The sequence below is a fragment of the Vipera berus genome, assembly GCF_964194415.1.
Source record: "Vipera berus genome assembly, chromosome: 1".
NCBI lineage: Eukaryota > Metazoa > Chordata > Lepidosauria > Squamata > Viperidae > Vipera > Vipera berus.
Window position 1 is genome coordinate 235,051,029 of NC_138202.1, and position 21,810 is coordinate 235,072,838.

Consider the following 21,810-nt stretch of genomic DNA (forward strand, 5'->3'; position numbering starts at 1 on the left):
AAGAGGCCTCAGGGTGGTATAAAGTATCCTGCCTTGAGCGGGGGGGGGGGGGGGGTTGGACTAGAACAGGGCTCTTCAAACTTGGCCCTTTTATGACTTGTGGACTTCAACTCCCAGAATTCATCAGCCAACATGCCTGGCTGAGGAATTCTGGGAGTTGTCCACAAGTCATAAAAGGGCCAAGTTTGAAGAGCCCTGGATTAGAAGATCTCTAGTCCAATCCCCTGACCATCCTGGTCAAATGGTTGCCCAATCTATTTTTGGAAACCTCTGGTGATGGAGTGAGGAACACACCCCCAGGAGGCAAGCTATTTCATTGATTAAATGTTCTCACTGACAGATCCTCCTTAGTTCCAGGTAGGATCTCTCTTTAACAATTGACATCCAACTCTACTGTATCTGTCACTTTTCTCTTCAATCAATGTATTGTCAGTTTAATTTTCTACTGGAGCTTACAGTAGAGTGTATAGTATAAAGAACAACAACTGATGACAAGGAAGTCGCAGACATAAGTTAGAATCCTTCCATTGGGTTGAGGGAAAAGAGAAATTGATAGTCTCTCTATATATCAAAGACTGCCTCTTATTTGCAGATGGAGAGCATTTCTTTTTCACCAAGAAAGATGAGAAAATCCATATATAGCAGCAGCAACACAAATTCTTTAGTTTGCATAAATAATGTGACCTACAGGCCATAGATATTTTTTTTTTAGATCCTGTCTATAAAAGCTCTATGAGATAAGATGAGCAAACAAAATGTATTATCCTCAGGGAATTTTGTATGTACTTAAAATTTATCCTCACCTATACTAGACTAGAAACACAAGATTAATCATTTATTGACTCTAGACAGTTTTATAGTGATCCATTTTCGGATTTTTAATATACATCATTTTATGTGAGGGAGTCAGATTGACAATAGCAGCAGTTTTTTATTCATCATTGATAAACAAACAAGTTTTAATTCCAGAGAGACTGTTGATGTTTCTATTTTAATCTCTGGTGATAAGCTTTTTAGTGAAGCAGCCTATGACTAGACATTATGACAGATGATGGCCAAAATATATAGATTGATAACAAAAGAAAATAGTTAAAACAACTCAGAACTGGAATGTTTTCAAACTCAGAAGTGAAATATAAAAAAGATAATGTTTAGATGCTTATATGTTTGGATATACCTGTACAAGTGAGATCAATGTGCTCATAGCTCCTATTCAAAGAACAGGTGGCAACTGTGATCAGGACAATCTCTGAGCCTGTTTATAGAACAGAAAGCTCTTTAGATAGTCACTCGTGCCCTAGTCACCTCATGGACTGTACTTAGGGCTGCCCTTGAAGACAACTCAGCAGCTAGTCCAAAATATAATGGTATGGGCAAAGACAAGGACACCTTGCTATGCCCATTTACCATTGCTGCTTCACAAATTCCACTGGTTGCCACTTCATTTCCAGGTCCCATTCAAATACTGGTTAGCATTTTTAAAGATATCATGGCACAGGGCCTGGTTAATGGAGGGACTACTTGTCTCCAATAGTTTCTGCCCACTAAGATAGGGCAAAGTAGACATTCTTCAAGTCCTGTCAATAAAATAATGTAAAGAATAGACTTATCAGGACCTAGACTGTGCACCTTCTCTGTTGCAGTGACTGCTTCTGGAATGGCATCCTATCATCACCCCTAAAGGTGCTGGGGTGTGCAGTGGTTAGAATGCAGTATTGCAGGCTAATTCTGCAAACTGCCAGCAGTTTGATCCTGACAGGCTCAAGGTTGACTCAGCCTTCCATCCTTCCGAGGTTGAGAAAATGAGGGCCCACATTGTTGGGGATAATATGCTGACTCTGTAAACTTCTTAGAGAGGGGTGTAGAGCACTGTGAAGTGGTATATAAGTCTAACCCAGAGACCCCCTAACACTCCCATTCTGCAGCTGCTCTGCATGTCTTTTGGCTCTGCTCCCAGGCATGGGATTCAGGTAGCTAACAAGCCTCTGAATATTGTTGTTGTTGTTGTTGTTGTTGTTGTTGTTGTTATTACATGAACCTCAGTCAACTGAACATTCAAATTGGTTGGCACTGATTATTGACGCGAGTTGCTGCCAGCATCCTAGGTATCTCCTTAAAATGTAAGATGTTCCAAGTAGCACAGTTTTTTGTAGCATTGCTGGAGTTATTGCAGAAAGCTGCAGTTTCTTGATGTGTTTTGCAAAGTTTTTGGACATAGTTACCAGTGCCCCAATGACAATGGGTATCACTGTTACATGTGTCATCCATAATTGCACAGTTTCGATGGGCAGGTTTTTTTTTTAATTCCATTTATATCCCGCCCTTCTCCGAAGACTCAGGGCGGCTTACAAGCTTAACAGTAGCCTTCATTCTATGTATATGCCTGCTTATTAGGGCTTTCACACACACACCCCAAGCGGCATTATTACAAAGTCAGCTTAATTGCCCCCAACAATCTGGGTCCTCATTTTACCTACCTTGGAAGGATGGAAGGCTGAGTCAACCTTGAGCCTGGTGGGATGCGAACCTGCACTAATTGCAGGCAGCTGGTGTTACTTAAGGAGGCATTAGCCTACTGCTCCACCAAGGCAACAACAACAAGGTTGTTGTTATCAAGTTGTTTGTTCCAGATGTACTGTACATGTCTTCTTCCGTTCAGTTTTTAGAGATCTAACCACCCAGAGTCAGGTAGCCACCAAACCCAATAAATAAATATTTTTTATTAACACATGTTCACCGGAGTTGACAAGAGATGTAATAGAACTCCTCTGGTTTGAAAATCATACAGTTCAGTCCTACGTTGTACCTATCTAACTCAATTCTCTTGGAATTTACATTTATTTGTTTTGGATTACAGCATATATAATTAAGGGCTAGTTATTTTGAGAGGACTGTCAGCAGTGAATAGCAGGCAACATAGAAACTCCAAACCATGTTAGAGATTTAGGGAGCCTTGAGTAGATCTCTTGAAAGCTCTTCTCTTTCCCTCTCTGGTCTTTCATTTCCACTTCTTATTCCCACAGAAAAAAAGGGGGAAATTCTTCTGTTTAAATGGTGCACTGTTTGGTGATAAAAACTCTTCTCAACTCTTCCTGCAAAGGTCAACGGAAGTTTTTTTTAAAAAAACAAACAAACAAACTTCCATTGCTGTGAAGAGGTGACTGGCCACGTCCCTCAAAATTTCAATCCACAATAGCAGTATGACTGCAATGTATCACTCTTAGCTTCTTGTAGGTAACTTATCTCTGGGCTAATACGTTTGAATCCTAACTTTCTGCTTCCAGAAGAAGGAAGGGTTTTGTTTGTGAAATGAGAGCTGTGTTTCAAGAGGAAATCCTGCTTTACAGAGGGCTCTTTTTAGAAGCACAATCCTCTCTTTTTTAAAAAATTTGTAGAAATATGTGAACTGAAAAGTTTGGATTCAAGCCAAAAACAGTATGATTGGATGTTGGGATTTTTTTCCCTGCTCTTTCCAAATGTATTCTGAATGAAGTAAAGGTTTTAATCAACATTACCAGATTGAGGAAATATAAATAACATGCCCTTCATTCACTAAGATGGATTGCACTTTTAGGCACATGGGGCATAATTAAGAAAATAGGGTGTTTAAACCAGCGATTGTTAAAGGTTTTACTTCATCCAGAAGTCAGAAATGCTGACTTTACATGAACCTAGAACCCTAGAATAGACAGGATTTCCTTGATTTTTCTTGTCATCTGCCTTCTCAGAGTAAGCTAGAAATATTTTTGCCTGAGGCCTGGCCTTGATATGGATTCCAACTGACACTGCTTAGTAGGCCCCCAAGAAACAGAAGGCTATAAGGCTCTTATGCTCTTAGACCCTTTGGGCCAGGCACAAGACGTTCCACAAGGGACATTTCAATGGCAATTCTTAAGATATTCTGACATCATGCCCTTGCTTGATCCATATATACGGATGGATATACTGTATGTATGGAGATATGTATGGAGATATGTATGAATACACGCGCATGTGCGCACACACACATGCATTGAGAACAAATTCCTAGTCAACATACTTTTTAAATTTTTCTTTTGCTTCATTTGGCTTTCAGTGAAGATTCCCTAGTTCCTTTTTCATTAATTTACTTTAAAAAAGGAACTATACCAAAATAAATGAGTGTGACATAAACTGCATACTAAAGCCATCTAAGAATAAGTATTTCTAAAAAGGGTTTCCAGATGTTCAGTGATGAAGCAATTAATAAACTGAATATGCACAAATACCAATAGAGGCTTTGAGTACGTTCCAATATAAAAGGGCAATAAATAAAATGTACCATTGTAATCTGGACTCTAATTCCATTAAACAATGAGTTAACTTGTTTAAGAGAGCTGAATATATACCCCTATCAATTTGCTATTGGAGATTAGCAGCTGACTTCCAGTTGGTTCTCATTTCTATTTGGATCACCCCTAAAATTTAATCACTTAACATTTGTGTCATCTTTACAGCCCAAAATAGCCATTAACAATAAAGCTGTTTTGGATGCCATATAAACTGGAAGAAGTTATACATAAATCTAATTTCTAATGACTACTAATTTTGGAAACAGGAAATAACAACTTACGGCATATTGAAAGTATCCTAGATCACTTTCCTAATCTTCTTGCTTTCAGGAACTCTTTCCACTTTTTAAAATTATGAAGGACCTCAAAATAACTTCTCTTTTATCTTTATATTTATTGTATTAAAAATTGAAAATGACATTCATCAAATATTTATTGAATCAAATAAAATGGCAATATTAAACCCATTAGATATTAACATAAATATTTTTTTTCATACATTGCTATGTTTTAACATATTAAAAAGGAATAATGAAAAGACTGTTTTTCTTTTAAATTTTTGCAAGTATCTTAAATGTCTGGGAAATAATTTTTATTTTGCAGACTCCTAACAGAGTCTTATGGGATTCTCACTTTAGGAAACACTGTTCTAGGTAAAACATATATATTGAAAAGCAAATAATGTTTAAAGACTGCAGGTAGAATTGCAACTTAATTTGATAAGTGTTAAATGCCAGTTTTCACTCTTCTCAATACACGTTCACAAACTTGTTGTGACTACCGTATATACTTGAGTATAAGCCGACTCGAGTATAAGCCGAGACCCCCAATTTCACCCCCCAAAACTGGAAAAAGTTATTGACTCGAGTATAAGCCGATCCGCCGTTCTGCAAGCCTGAATACACAGGAATACCCTGTGTGGCCGCGGCTCGTCGGCAGGTCTCCGTTCCTCCTGCCGACCTTTGGGGAGGTTTGGGCGCCTCCCCAAACCTCCCCAAACGTCGGCAGGTCTCCGTTCCTCCTGCCGACCTTTGGGGAGGTTTGGGCGCCTCCCCAAACCTCGGCAGGTCTCCGTTCCTCCTGCCGACCTTTGGGGAGGTTTGGGCGCCTCCCCAAACCTCCCCAAACCTCGGCAAGTCTCCGTTCCTCCTGCCGACCTTTGGGGAGGTTTGGGCGCCTCCCCAAACCTCGGCAGGTCTCCGTTCCTCCGCGCAGACCTGCCGACCTTTGGGGAGGTTTGGGCGCCTCCCCAAACGTCCCCAAACCTCGGCAGGTCTCCGTTCCTGTTTGGGGAGGTTTGGGCGCCTCCCCAAACCTCCCCAAACCTCGGCAGGTCTCCGTTCCTCCGCGCAGACCTGCCGACGTTTGGGGAGGTTTGGGCGCCTCCCCAAACCTCCCCAAACCTCGGCAGGTCTCCGTTCCTGTTTGGGGAGGTTTGGGCGCCTCCCCAAACCTCCCCAAACCTCGGCAGGTCTCCGTTCCTCCGCGCAGACCTGCCGACCTTTGGGGAGGTTTGGGCGCCTCCCCAAACGTCCCCAAACCTCGGCAGGTCTCCGTTCCTGTTTGGGGAGGTTTGGGCGCCTCCCCAAACCTCCCCAAACCTCGGCAGGTCTCCGTTCCTCCGCGCAGACCTGCCGACCTTTGGGGAGGTTTGGGCGCCTCCCCAAACGTCCCCAAACCTCGGCAGGTCTCCGTTCCTGTTTGGGGAGGTTTGGGCGCCTCCCCAAACCTCCCCAAACCTCGGCAGGTCTCCGTTCCTCCGCGCAGACCTGCCGACCTTTGGGGAGGTTTGGGCGCCTCCCCAAACGTCCCCAAACCTCGGCAGGTCTCCGTTCCTGTTTGGGGAGGTTTGGGCGCCTCCCCAAACCTCCCCAAACCTCGGCAGGTCTCCGTTCCTCCGCGCAGACCTGCCGACCTTTGGGGAGGTTTGGGCGCCTCCCCAAACGTCCCCAAACCTCGGCAGGTCTCCGTTCCTGTTTGGGGAGGTTTGGGCGCCTCCCCAAACCTCCCCAAACCTCGGCAGGTCTCCGTTCCTCCGCGCAGACCTGCCGACGTTTGGGGAGGTTTGGGCGCCTCCCCAAACCTCCCCAAACCTCGGCAGGTCTCCGTTCCTGTTTGGGGAGGTTTGGGCGCCTCCCCAAACCTCCCCAAACCTCGGCAGGTCTCCGTTCCTCCGCGCAGACCTGCCGACGTTTGGGGAGGTTTGGGGAGGCGCCCAAACCTCCCCAAAGGTCGGCAGGAAGAACGGAGACCTGCCGAGGTTTGGGGAGGTTTGGGGAGGCGCCCAAACCTCCCCAAAGGTCGGCAGGTCTGCGCGGAGGAACGGAGACCTGCCGAGGTTTGGGGACGTTTGGGGAGGCGCCCAAACCTCCCCAAACAGGAACGGAGACCTGCCGAGGTTTGGGGACGTTTGGGGAGGCGCCCAAACCTCCCCAAAGGTCGGCAGGTCTGCGCGGAGGAACGGAGACCTGCCGAGGTTTGGGGACGTTTGGGGAGGCGCCCAAACCTCCCCAAACAGGAACGGAGACCTGCCGAGGTTTGGGGACGTTTGGGGAGGCGCCCAAACCTCCCCAAAGGTCGGCAGGTCTGCGCGGAGGAACGGAGACCTGCCGAGGTTTGGGGAGGTTTGGGGAGGCGCCCAAACCTCCCCAAACAGGAACGGAGACCTGCCGAGGTTTGGGGACGTTTGGGGAGGCGCCCAAACCTCCCCAAAGGTCGGCAGGTCTGCGCGGAGGAACGGAGACCTGCCGAGGTTTGGGGAGGTTTGGGGAGGCGCCCAAACCTCCCCAAACAGGAACGGAGACCTGCCGAGGTTTGGGGACGTTTGGGGAGGCGCCCAAACCTCCCCAAAGGTCGGCAGGTCTGCGCGGAGGAACGGAGACCTGCCGAGGTTTGGGGAGGCGCCCAAACCTCCCCAAACAGGAACGGAGACCTGCCGAGGTTTGGGGACGTTTGGGGAGGCGCCCAAACCTCCCCAAAGGTCGGCAGGTCTGCGCGGAGGAACGGAGACCTGCCGAGGTTTGGGGAGGCGCCCAAACCTCCCCAAACAGGAACGGAGACCTGCCGAGGTTTGGGGAGGCGCCCAAACCTCCCCAAAGGTCGGCAGGAGGAACGGAGACCTGCCGAGGTTTGGGGAGGCGCCCAAACCTCCCCAAAGGTCGGCAGGAGGAACGGAGACCTGGGGAGGTTTGGGGAGGCGCCCAAACCTCCCCAAAGGTCGGCAGGAGGAACGGAGACCTGCCGAGGTTTGGGGAGGCGCCCAAACCTCCCCAAAGGTCGGCAGGAGGAACGGAGACCTGGGGAGGTTTGGGGAGGCGCCCAAACCTCCCCAAAGGTCGGCAGGAGGAACGGAGACCTGCCGAGGTTTGGGGAGGCGCCCAAACCTCCCCAAAGGTCGGCAGGAGGAACGGAGACCTGCCGAGGTTTGGGGAGGCGCCCAAACCTCCCCAAAGGTCGGCAGGAGGAACGGAGACCTGCCGAGGTTTGGGGAGGCGCCCAAACCTCCCCAAAGGTCGGCAGGAGGAACGGAGACCTGCCGACGTTTGGGGAGGCGCCCAAACCTCCCCAAAGGTCGGCAGGAGGAACGGAGACCTGCCGAGGTTTGGGGAGGTTTGGGGAGGCGCCCAAACCTCCCCAAAGGTCGGCAGGAGGAACGGAGACCTGCCGAGGTTTGGGGAGGTTTGGGGAGGCGCCCAAACCTCCCCAAACGTCGGCAGGTCTGCGCGGAGGAACGGAGACCTGCCGAGGTTTGGGGAGGCGCCCAAACCTCCCCAAACGTCGGCAAGTCTCCGTTCCTCCGCGCCCTGCCTGCCTGCTTCTTTCCGCTGCGGAAAGAAGCAGGCAGGCAAGGCGCGGAGTTTGGGGAGGTGCGCGCGCACCTCCCCAAACCTCCCCAAACTTCGGCAGGTCTCGGACGGCGGTGGCTTGGGAGAGGTGCGGGCGATCCCGGAAGCACCAAAGCCTCGGCCGCGCACAAGTCCTCGGTAAGTTTTTTTTGTTGACTGGAGTATAAGCCGAAGTGGAATTTTTCAGCCCAAAAAGTGGGCTGAAAAATTCGGCTTATACTCAAGTATATACGGTATTTTTTTAAATAGGAATGTCCTGGTTATTTAAACCACAAGTTCGCCTCTCATCTGAGCATGGAGATTTTTAAGTTCCCCTCCAAAGTGGGATGTAAAAGCTGAAATAACGCAAGAATAGTAATTAAGAAATGGTTGCCAAGTGGAAGATTTCAGTGAAAGCCAGATATGGAGAGGAGAAAGATTAATTTGGCTAGATTATGATGCTGAAAAACATCAGGCCTTATCATAGAGAATACAAACTGTAGACTCACTCTCCATGAGAGTGCATTGGAGAGGGGCAATTTGCATAAATCCAGAGGGGGAAAAATACTTCTCATTTAATAGAAACTCAGGATTGCAAAGCTTACAGAAACATCTTGGTTGGCTAGGTGTTATTACCGAGCTACTCAAATAAAGAATGCCTTTTTTAATTTATGGTGCACAGGGATTACTTCTGAGCAGTATACTGAGTATACAGTATACTGAGCAGTACAATCAATAATTTTATTTTATTAGATTTATATACTGCCCTTTCTCGAAGGACTCAGGGTGGTTTACAGGGCATTTTAAAATCACACCAATACAAAATACAAAGTTAAAAGACAAATAAAAGATTAAATTATCCCTGAAAATAAAACCCCAGTTAAAATTCTCAGCCTGGGCCAGAGAGCTCAAACAGCCAAGTCTTCTGGTCTCGGCGGAATGAACGTAGGTCAGGGGCAGTACTGAGCTCCACAGGCAGCTTGTTCCAGAGGGCAGGCGCACCCACAAAAAAGGCCCTCCCCCTGGGTGTTATCCGCCGGCAATCTTTTACCAGCGGCACCCTGAGAAGACCCTCCCTCTGCGAGCGCACTGGATGAAGGGAACTTGATGCTGGCAGCAGGTGTTCCCTCAAATATCACGGACCCAAGCCATTTAGGGCTTTATAGGTCATCATCAGCACCTTGAATCTCACCCGGAGGGCAACCGGAAGCCAATGCAGCTCACGGAGTAGAGGTGTTACATGGGAGTATCGGGAAACCCCCATCACAACTCGCGCGGCCGCATTCTGCACCAGTTGAAGCCTCCGAGTGGTCCTCAAGGGCAGCCCCATGTAGAGAGTGTTGCAGTAGTCTAAACGGGAGGTCACGAGCGCATGAGTGACTGTGCGTAGGGCATCTCGGTCCAGGTAGGGTCGCAACTGGCGCACCAGGCAAACCTGGGCAAAAGCTCCCCTGGTCACGGCTCCTATATGATCTTCAAAATTGAGCCGTGAGTCCAGGAGGACGCCCAGGTTGAACAGCCCAGAAACCAAAATGGAGCTTTGCAATTAATTATTTCACACTTCCTTTCAGCTTGATAGGGGGGCCATTGACATGCACTCATGGGGCATTTTCTTTAACCAATACTGTATTATCTAATGACAGCATAGTGTAGGCTACAGTTTCCCATCATCTCTACTATGATCTCATGGAAAGACTGTCATTGTCAGCTAAACTGGACAGTCTGTTCCATAAGACAAGGATCCCCAACCCCCAGTCCATTGACCGGCATTGGGCCGCGACATGCCAGAAACTGGGCTGTGCCAACAAGCAAAGCCCCATCCATGGGATTTAGGCAGCACATGAAACCATGCCTCCTCTGGTCCATGGAAAAACCTCTCTCCACAAAACCGGTCCCTGGTGCCCAAAAGGTTGGGGGCCACTGCCATAACAGATTTAGCAGTCTTTGAAGTGAAAAGCTAATGTAACGTTGTGTTTTTTAAAAATATGAAATCAATGTAAACATTTCATTGCCGGTCTTCTGTTCACAAAGATCCGCAATAATACATGTAAGGAGGAGTGTCTATTGACAACTTGCACTGTTTAAAATAAGCCCATAGTAGATGTGAGATTGGACTTCATCCTCTAAACACCCTAGGGTGCTATTACTCAGATAATTAGATACTGGAGCCAGGAGTGTTTAGAGTAAGGGCATAACAAATCAACTCAACAACAAATAAATCTCACCCCCATACACCCCCATTTTGGCGGAGGTTTCATCAGAGAAGAATAATGCAGCAATTAGTGTATATTATGTGATACGTTCATTGCTATGTGGATAGTTTTTGCAGTATATCCTGGCACTTTCTTAGTAATCATTATTTTTGCTGCAGTTAGGATGTTGTGTGCATCATATATTTCAACAGGAGCTAAGAATCATGGATGGATGTGCTCTGTCCCATTATTTCTCACAATATTGTATGTTGCAAGGTTGGAGAATTGTTGCTGCAAGTGCATCTTGAGCAGTTGGACTATTATTCTGTGATCTGCTTTGGCACTACTATCTCTTCTGCATGATTCCCTCCAATATAAATACTCTGAAGTCATATTTAATGCACTAGGTCTCACTGCAATCTAAAATGGCCACACCAAATGGAGTTGAATGATTGTTTCAATTGCAGTCTTAGCACAACAGGGGAGAATGTAGCCAGCAGGTGAACTAAATAAATTAAAACAAATGTAACAGTTGATGCTGAATGTGAGGTGAGGTTGAATGACTCTTCAGTATTGGAATTTTGTAGCGAGGGAATACACGGACACTAAGGATATAAACCATTGCATTTTAAATAAAAGTTCAACGTTCACAAAATTGAAGGCATTTTTAATACCGCTGAAGCCCCAAGCAATTATAATTACACGAAATAGATGGCTACTTGTAGAGGTTCATGCTATAGACCCAGCAACAAGGAAGGAGCACAATTGTATGGAATGTCTTTCTTAATAGATTCATATCAGATTGTACTATTAGTAGACTATATGTTAATATATTATCAATTCATATTAAATGTATTAATAGATTTACACTATACTATATACTGCATTATATTATTGGCCTTCTTATGGATGTTGCACGTGTTACTGTTGGCACATAACAAGATGTACTGTCAAATTGCTAAACAATTGACTAGAAGTAGGATTAGCATGAACAATTTGCAGAGGGTATAGCACATGTATAGGTTCACAGTATTGGTTCCCCATCTAATAATAGAGAAGTGCATTAATCCCAAAATAAAAAAAAAATAATAAAACTGAGATCCTGGAAGGAAAAACAGGGAATGGTTGGAAAGGCCTGAGGGTTTGGCCTGGGGAAGAGAAGATTGCAGGGAGCTGCATGACAGCTGTATTCAAATATCCAAAGGGCTGACATGTATAATACTAGGAAGACTTTTTCAAATATTCCAAAGGCAGGACAAGAAACAATGGGCTTCAGTTGCAAGGAAATAGATGTTCTTAGTTGAACATCAGGAAACATTTTCTAATAGTAGCTGCAATTCAGCCATGGAAGAAGCTGCCTTGGCAGAAGATGGTGGACGGAGAGAGGCAAGGAGGTCTCCTTCAATGGAGGTGTTTCATTAGAGGCTGGATGACTATTTTGCAGAGGATGCGATAGTCACAGATTCTTGAATTGGAAAGGAAGTTAGACTAAATAATCTTGAAGCCCATTCCAGTCCTCATATTGTATGATTCTGTGAAGATGCGATGGAATATTTGAATATGTAAAAGATGACCTGATGATCACAGTTCTTGGTAATGGGGTAAGTTTCAAATATCTATATATGGAAATTATACATATATCTATATCTATATCTATATCTATCTATATATCTATATCTATATCTAATATCTATCTATCTATCTATCTATCTATCTATCTATCTATATATACATACATATACATATATATATATACATATACATATATATATATACATATATATATACATATATATATATACATATATATACACACATACACATACACACACACACACACACACACACACATATATATATATATATATATATATATATATATATATATATATATATATATATATGTATATGTATGTATATGTATATATATATATATATATATATATATATATATATGTATATGTATGTATATGTATATATATATATATATATATATATATATATATATATATATATATATATATATATGTAGATCTTTGGTCATTTGGGTTTTTTCCCCACGTAGAATTGGAGGTATCAGGGCAACGTTTCGACGAAATCTCATCCATCATCCATCATCCTTAGGCTGGTGGCTTCAGCTTCGTTCTTCCCAGAAGAACAAAGCTGAAGCCACCAGCCTGAGGATGACGGATGAGATTTCGTCGAAACATTGCCCTGATACCTCCAATTCTACGTGGGAAAAAACCCGAATGACCAAAGATCTACATACACACACCCGCGAAAACCTCAGAAAACATATATATATGTGTGTGTGTGTGTGTGTGTGTGTGTGTGTGTGTGTTTGTGTATGTTATGGAAATTAGGATACATAAATACAGTTACAATATGTATAAAGCTGTAAGCCTATTCTATCCAAAAGTAAAGTGACGAAACAAGACACTCTGAGGATTTTTCAGAATCCTTATTTAGAGTTCTGGCTTTTCTGACACTCATTAAGGTGCATTCGAATAGGGCAATTTCTGATGGAGCTGAACTGTATCAACTTTATCCCAGAGCAGAAGAGAATCCAAACAAATTTATTCTGGCTGAGAATTTCAGCCACTATTCTGAAACTGGCCAAATAAATTTTGCTGAACCGTCTATGCTTTAAAACAAAAACAAAAATTTGAGTAGAAGCCCAGCATTTAATATCAATAGATGTGAGTGACTTTTAAAATCCATATAATCTTAGCAGCACGGGGAAAAAGAATAGCCAGGAAGAACACCCCTAGAGCAGCCTCCTCCAACTTTTTCTTAACATGATTTTAGAATTCCCTCATATCAGCTAAGTATTCCCCCATATTGGCCTAGGATGATAGAATATGTAACCTAACAGATGTTGAGACTATCAAGTTGGGAAGGCCGCATTATATAATAAAGCTAACAGGTAAATAGCTCATCATTTCTTCATTGTATTTCCCTGGTATTGCTTTAGTAATTAAATATTATTTCCAGAGTTAACTCCCACATTCCAGATAAACAAAAGCTTTGCTGTGTACAAAGAGGAAACATGTGTTTCTATTCACTACACAATTTGTATTGTGTTACATCTTTGGAAAGCAACTAATTAGACAATCAATACTTTGTCATCCTGCGAGATGCAAAATTATCAAGGCAACTGGGTTCCATGTACTGTATAACGGGCAACAGCACTTCCGTCCAGGTAGCGTCTGTGAGCATCAGCTGAGAGCATTAATGAAGAACAACTGCCACTGAGTTTGTGATCAGAGTTGCAACCTTGAGCCCTTGGATCTGCACAGCAAGGTTCCAAAAGGGAGGGAGGGAGGAAGGATGGCAGTGTTGCAATAGTGGCAATTATCTGCAGCTCGGGTGTTGGATGAGGGTGAAAATTCATTCTCTGAACTTGTGGGTTGGTTTCTGAACCCTTCATTACCAGGTTAGGTAACATCTTCGGCAGAGTTTAAGGGATGTCAGTGTCACTGTTCTTCTGTTTCTAAGGGCTTCATGTGTTCAATACCTCTTGTGACCACAAGACCCATTACAAGACTGTCACTTGACACACCTCCACCTCACCCATTGTTGTGATTCAGGGTCAGCCTGTGGGTTCGGCAGTTGGGTCGGACGACTCAGAGGAGGAGGGGGGTGTTGAAGACCTTGCTGAGGGGGTTGAAGATCTTGCTGATGATAGCCCTCAGCCAGGCCCCTCCCACTTGGTCACCACGAAGACCCAGCTGTGTGAGCCTGACAGTGTGGATGAAGATGACCCACAGCTGGCCCTATTCAAGGACGCCCGACGCAGGAGGCAGTCAATTAGGAGTAAACAGAGGAAGGCAATGGGGCTTCTCGGAAGGAGGCAGAGAGAAGCCACGCCCTGAACTCTATATAAGGGGAATGTCTGGGAGGGCTGGTTTGCTGAAGGCAACTGCTCGGATGGTTCATGTTTCTTAAAGCTCCTGTTTCTTGGTTCGTGTCTTGTTTGTTTTTGTAGCTATAAATTTGGCAGGCGTAATTCCAGCCTCTTGCCGTTTGTAAAGGGGTTGCCTTTTCTGCAGGGCCGGTAGCAGGCTGGTACAGAACACCCATCACAAGACCTACTGACCACTCAAAGCCCTTGTAAACAGAAGAACACTAACACTGACATCCCCTAAACTGCACTGAAGATGTTAACAATAGCACTTAGGCTTCTATACTGCTTCACAGTGCTTTACAGCCTTCTCTAAGCACTTTACAGAGTCAGCATATTGCCCCCCATAAATCTGGGTCCTCATTTTACCGACCTTGGAAGGATGGAAGGCTGAGTTTGAGCCTTGAAGCGGTGAGACTTGAACTGCCAAACTGCTGGCAGTCGGCAGTTGGCAGTCAGCAGAAGTAGCCTGCAGTACTTCATTCTAAGCACTGAGCCACCACGGTTCCTATGAAGTGAGGGGCTTCATGCTTCCTCACCAAAGACCCGGGTGGAACATATAAACAGACTGACTTTTAAGCATCTATCCAGCTATTCCAAAAGACAACTGTTTCATCAGCAGCCAGAGCAGCAAGAGTGTGCATGTGTGTCAAAAATGGCAAAAGAAGGGAAATGGAATCACCATACAAGTCCCACTCCTTCATACATGCACTCAATAAAGGAGGCAGACCTTAAGTGATCATACTGCTTCTGTTATCTTCTGTTTTTGGTGTGCCCTTCCAGATGCTGCTAACATCCAGCATATCTTTTATCTTCCAAAAAGGCTCATTATACAATTCCCAGAATTACTAGCCATTGTGGCCATTGCTTTGGAATTCTGGAAGTTTTAATCCCAATAAATCTGGAGAGCATTAGGTAAAGAGTGACTTACAATATTTTTTTTTAAAAAAATAGCATAAGTTTGGTAAAACCGAAATAGCCACTTGATTGACTAATATAAGGAACTGAAAAGCCATAGATAGCAGATCATACAGAAGTAACAAGCTGCACTTTGGCTAAATGAATCCCATATATCTCATTTACTCCAGATTTGTTTTCTTTTTTTTAATTTATACATTATTTAGTCTATTTATAATTGTAGACAGATCATTTGGAAAATATATAGAATTTAAGGAGGATAATTAAAAAGTTGTTCTGAATACATACTGAAAAATATATTTTGTGAACACTGAAATTGCATGATAAATTTAACTCGTCGGGTTATTATGCAAACTTAATTATGCTCTTTGGCTTGGCTCCAGAGTCAATCTTCTGTGAACAGGAATGTTTCTTCCATCCACAGAAAATTTCCAGTCCAGTAGAACTTTTCTGCTGATAGGACTAGGAAGGAAGCAATCTTCAGTGTTTCCCAGTCTCAATAGTCCCCTATCTTTTTCTCTGACATTGAACATATAATTTGGAAGGTTGAAGGACTCTTTGGAGCAATGTTGAAAGAAGACAGGAGGTTGTAGAGAGAGCAAAGATCTGACAACTATTGCTCCCTCCAATCATGGTAAGGGCAGCATTCAAATAATAGCTTTGGATGCTGGGGATGATTTCACCAGTTCAATAAGATTCTGGATCCTTATTTTATCAGTGTTCTAGGCTTTGCAATGGTTTTGCTTGTGTGTGTTTGTGTGTGTAATAGGTAAGATTTTCAGACATTTCTCCAAATCTGTGGTTTCTTCAAATTGATTTGTATGAATAGTTGAAAGTATCCATACTTCTGAGTATAAGTTGTATGCCCTTACTCCCTTTGCACTTGTATGTTCCTTCATAGACCTTCAGTTATTGAATGGGCCTCAGTAACACAAGATTTATTCCACTCAATTAAGAAGACTTTTCTACTCTGTCCCTTCTGATAACCATTCCCAAAATTAGGTGGTGAAACTAATGAAATAGGATCAGAGGCACCTGTGTAAATGCAAAGAATAGCACAGTCTTTCATTTTCTTTTGTTGTTGTTGTTGTTTATAGTTCATTGATATATTGGGTGCTTCCCATCATCAAATGAAAAGTGCCTTGTGTGGAAATATGACTGAAAACTTAGATATAATCCTTCTCAGTATTAGCTTCTTGGAAAGAAGAAGATAGTTTATCAAAAATACAGATGGATTCAGGCAACAATAGGTGGCACAATTTTCCAGGAGCTGCTGCTACTGTGCATTCTAAGCAAATTTCATTTAGGGGAGTAACACTTAGGGGAATAGCAGTCATGCACAGTTAAAGTGAATTTTTAATTAAATTATATAAGGAAAAAACTTTAACTTGAAAATTAAAGTTTTTTAAAAAAAAATTCCTGTGTTAATCCATTGAAATTATAATTATGAATAACTTTTAGTCTTGTCTTATAATATAATTTTTTTAGATTTCCTAATCTTTCTCATCCTCCACATGTACAATGCAGTGGTCAAATCAGGAGCAAAATGATTCTGAATCATTTCACGGTTTGCCTGTAGTCTTAATGGATGATCTTAGGCAAACTTAGCTCATAGAGAAGCACTGCTATAATGCTTTGCATATAGTACTAAGTGTATCATTCCACTTAAATAGAGGAAGACCATTTAAATAAATGGAATGACATAGTTGGCTTCCAAGTTTCATCATTAATGCATCAAAAGTCACACAACAAATTGACTGCTTTAATTGCATTTTCATGTCTTTCTCAAGGCCCTTGAAATTTACATAGGAAATGACTACCTATATTATAGGCAATCTATACATTATGAGAGATATATGTGAACCAACTATAGCAAAAATGGTTTTGGAAGAGAAAGCCATGCCACAAAAACAACATACAAATTAAGCCTTTGCTAATTTGGAAGCCAATAACCATTTCAGCAATAGATTTTATTAGATTCTGCACAATCAGGGCTTCTTCTCTTCCTGTTTTCCCTTGGTTACCAAACAAAGCATTACTATCACTGGACAGAGTTGTAGAATTGGTATCCAAAACTATGCAATGGAGACAAGACACCAAAAATCCAGGTTATATAAACAGACCTTTGTACATCCCACAAAGAGCATCATGAATTGTGGCTGATGAGACTAAATAACTTTTTAGATTTCTGTTTATTCATCCAAGCTGGTTTCTTGTCCTACAGGAAGACTTGAATTCATAGTTTCCTAGTTTATAATGCAGACTTTAACCACCAAACTGATTGTCTAGAAATTATCTAAGCTTAATAAAATGGGCGTGAGTGTGCATTATAGACAATATGGTTTTAAGTAAAACAAAACATAATTTTCTTCCTTCTTCTCTGGCTGAGGTTTATGGTCTATTCACAGTGGACTGAGTTTTAATTTTAAATATGATGGCAATTAAACAAGCTCTCACAGCTCTAACCATCATATCCTGAAAATGGTAGTATTCAGTAAAATATTAGGCTGTTGCTTAGTACGTTCCATATTAAGCACCCCTCTCAATCGAACTGACTTAAAAACTGAACACTGTTTTTATGTTTAAGCCATATCAGTTTCCCTTAAACTAGCATCTTCTTGAATATTTAATCATCTCTGACAAATGTATTTCATTTGTGCTTGAACAACACAAGACAAAGTAAAACAATATTCAGGAGGACAAATCCAATGAGTGTGTGAGGTTCATCCATGGCAGATATATCTAGTAAGGGCAGTTTTCAAGTTTTTAATAAATAATCTTCTGTTTTATAGTTAAATGGCATTTAGGGCTAAGCCTTATTTTATAGGCTGGTCTTGAAAGTATTTATAATGCCAAAGGATGATTTCCCAGGACATTGAAGAATAGTTGGGACACAGTGGGTTGGGATGATGTACCTTTTGAAGAAAAAAGGACTAGTGTCTAAGGATTGCTATTTACAATAATGCCCGTGAAGTAAGAGGGGAATCCAAAGCAGGTGGTTCAAAGGCAGAGAGAAGAGGTTGGTAACTGAAGGCGAAAACTTCCACTCTTCCACTCTAGCTTCTCTCTATTTTAAGGACCTTGGGGAGGGAAAGTAAGAGAGTTTGCTGTTCCTGGCAGAGTCCTCCCACTAGTGCATAAGCAGAAGCTTAGGCAATATGTGAATAGCTGCATACGAAGCTTGGCAATGAACCTGAGGTGGGCTAGGGAGATTATTTATGCAGAAGCATGCAAGGGAGAAGGAAAATATCCCATTTTAATATGCAGTACATACAATAAGTGCTAGCAGTTTTGAGTTCTTTCAAAGCCCCCCCCCCTCAAATGCCTTTAATTCACACGAGCGCAAGATTAATACCATGCTTTGCCTCTTCACTACCCCACCCCCACTCCTGCCTCGTTCTTTTTTCTCCGCACAAGGAAAACGTGGGTTGGTACCATTTTATTGTTCTGTTGGGGAAAATTTGAGCAGGAGCTTTTGTCTTTTTACAGGGCTAATCTAATCAGGGATAGGTGGTTGTTTTTAAAAAGCAAAACCAAAAGGTTGGCGTATGCGGGGCGGGGGGGGGGGCTGGCGTGGGAGGGGGAGAGGAAAAGATCCCTTAATACTTCCAACCAGTCCTCTCCCCCCACCCCACCCCACCCCCACCCCCCAAATACCCCTGGAACTGAGACGGGAGGGAGGTGAAAGGATGAAATCGAGTTGGACAAGGGGAAGTCTGGAGGGCGACCGGGTGTCTCTTTGAAGATGTGGTGCCCTGATGAAATCCACCCCACTGCTAGAGGCGCGGCAAAAAAAAAAAAAAAGGAAGGAAGAGTTGGAGGAGGAATGCTATTGCCGGTTTCCAGGGTGAAATCCTCCGGCTTGAACGTTAAAACCAACGGGAGCAAAAATCTCTACCTTAACAGCAGCAGCAACGAGCGTAGCGAGCAGCAGAGGAAGACCTACGGTAGAATCGGCCAATCTCAAATCAGTGTTAATCAGGCAGATGAGAGAGAGAGAGAGAGAGAGAGAGAGAGAGAGAGAGAGAGAGAGAGAGAGAGAGAGAGAGAGAGAGAGAGAGAGAGAGAGAGAGAGAGAGAGAGAGAGAGAGAGAGAGAGAGAGAGAGAGAGAGAGAGAGAGAGAGAGAGAGAGAGAGAGAGAGAGATTGTAGCCTCACATAAGCGTGAAGCCAGACCCAGGCAGCGATGGTATGCACTGGGGGCCGGTGTGTGTGTGTGTGTGTGTGTGTGGTGGGGGGAAGCAGAGAGGGAATGCCACAAGAGGCTTTTGTTTTATTCCCCCCCGCGGTGAGTTTTTGCAGTGCTTTGAGCAGTTAGGAAGCGGCGGACGGCGGGGAAAAGCTTCCGCTTCTCGGGTTGGCAGAAAGAACTCTGAAGCTGGACGTGGTTTCAGCACCAAGAGCTTTGGACAGCTCACTGCGTTCGGCAGAGCTGCCTGCTTGTCTTCTACACCCCCCCTCCCTTCCACGCCGCCTCTATTCCTCCCCCCCCCGCGCGCATTACTGTACAGCTGGAGATGCATCTAAATTAAGTCCTATTCAACAACAAGTAGATCTCTTCTGTCCGGGAACCCACACTAGACTCTGCTCTCAATTAAACTGCCTTTTCTTTTCACGGAATTGACCGCCCGCCGTAATTATCCCGATTTTTTTCTCTCTCTCTCTCTCTCTCTCTTTCTCCTCCTCCTCTGCCTCTGCCTCTCTCCTTCCCTCCTTCCCTTCCTCCCCCCCCCCCTCTCTCTCTCTCTCTTCTTGCAGGAACGACTCTTTGGGAACCTGGTCCACCCAGGGATGTAAAACTGTGCTTACCGATGCATCCCATACGAAATGCTTATGTGATCGTCTCTCTACCTTCGCCATTTTGGCTCAGCAACCTAGAGAAATAGTAAGTAACAAAGGAGGGGAGGGAAACTTAAAAAAAAAAAGAAAGAAAGAAAGAAACCACCCTGAGTTTAATGGAAAGGCTGAGAGAAGGTTTTAATGCATTCCGGATTAACTCCAGATATATTTCAGTAACCTGTATTCAGGAATTATTTCAGTGCTGCGGGTCAGAAAGAGATTGGATCTTCTCCCTCTGTAGCTTACAGTTTATGGAAATGAATTACAGGTTTTTGCCACATAAACAACTACTGTCAATTTCAGATGTGAAACAGATCCTATTTGTAAAGTGGAAACTTAGCAAATTGTAATAGACTACATTTAAGAATAAATTAATAAAATAGGAATGGGCGAGATATTTCTGATCATTAGTGCCAGTAGAATAAGGAACCTAGCCACTCTTGTTAAACAGATTGCAGTTGTGCATTTTCAGAATAGGGAATATATATTATTTGCTGACATTTATGAGAGACAATTCTATATGCATAAAACAACAACAATGTAAAATAACTAAAAATAACTATGCATATTTCTGTTTTTTTTTAAAAAGCACTGCCTATTAAAATAGATTTCAAAGTACCTGGGCAACCTAAGGGAAACAGTGTTAAGTGTACAGTCAGCAATCATCTTACCTGTAACCTAGAAGTCTCTGACTGAAATAAACTCAAAATCCATTTTAAACACTGTTTTATATTGCCTAGATGACACATCATATCTACATAAAATGTAATTTACACTGGAGCCTTTAGGCTTTTCAGCAGCATATTGCTAAATCAAGCAGGGTGTCTCTGCAAACTTCTTCATTTAATTGTTTAATTAGCCAATAACATATACATTTTGCAATTTTAAAAAAATTGATAAAAGAAGTGGAAGTGCGGGTATGTGTGAGGTATATTTGGTTGCATTAAAAAAGACTTTTCTTCCTCAAGGTCATTTACTCTCAACTGTGAAAATATTAAACATAAGAATTTTTGCCCATTTGTTTTAGAGGTCCAGATTTTTCAATTACTCTGCATTTTTGTGAATTTCTCCATTGGTGTTTCTTTTATCCATTTAAAGCCACAAGAAAAAAAAATGCATGACTTTAAGGCAAAGTTATTGTACTGTCAAAAAGTTTAGTCATAAGCATTGGATAAGGAACTGGATAGCATTTGATTTGTCAAAGGAAGCCAAATTATTTCTTCAGCTCTTTACTTTGGCTATCAAAGGTAAAGGTAAAGGTAAAGGTTCCCCCGCACATGCGTGCTAGTCGTTTCCGACTCTAGGGGCCGGTGCTCATCTCCGTTTCATAGCCGAAGAGCCAGCATTTGTCCGAGGACATCTCCGTGGTCATGTGGCCGGCATGACTAGACGCCAAAGGCGCACGGAACGCTGTTACCTTCCCACCGTAGTGGTCCCTATTTTTCTACTTGCATTTTGACGTGCTTTCGAACTGCTAGGTGGGCAGAAGCTGGGACGAGTAACAGGCGCTCACTCTGTTACGCGGCACTCGGGATTGGCTATCAAGGGAAGATGTAATTCCAAAATGTGTTGCTCTTTTTCTAAAGCTAAGAATCTGTAACGGCAATAAATATCCTGGCCTCCCAAGGAACTAACCTTCTTGGAAAGAAACAAAACTATTTCTTTGTTTGGTGAGTGAAATTGGCCTTGATCCTTATTCAAGGCCAATACAGTAGGTATTAATTTAGTATTCTGAAATCCCAGGGACTTAAAAGCATTACAGTCTCAAATAGAGGCTAAAGCAGGGAGGAATGGCTGCTTACTGATAATACCATTGACATGAA

At 43.2% G+C, this 21,810-nt stretch overlaps 1 protein-coding gene across 1 annotated transcript in view; it reads left to right on the plus strand.

Moving 5' to 3' along the window:
- Positions 1–21,810, plus strand: part of ADGRB3 (adhesion G protein-coupled receptor B3) — a gene marked incomplete at both ends in the record, with an annotated part of 531,496 nt that overhangs the window by 359,091 nt on the left and 150,595 nt on the right. The window contains one exon of the mRNA XM_081313695.1: positions 19,907–20,033. Coding sequence (XP_081169821.1) covers positions 19,907–20,033 — 127 coding nt within the window. The remainder of the gene's footprint in view (positions 1–19,906; positions 20,034–21,810) is intronic.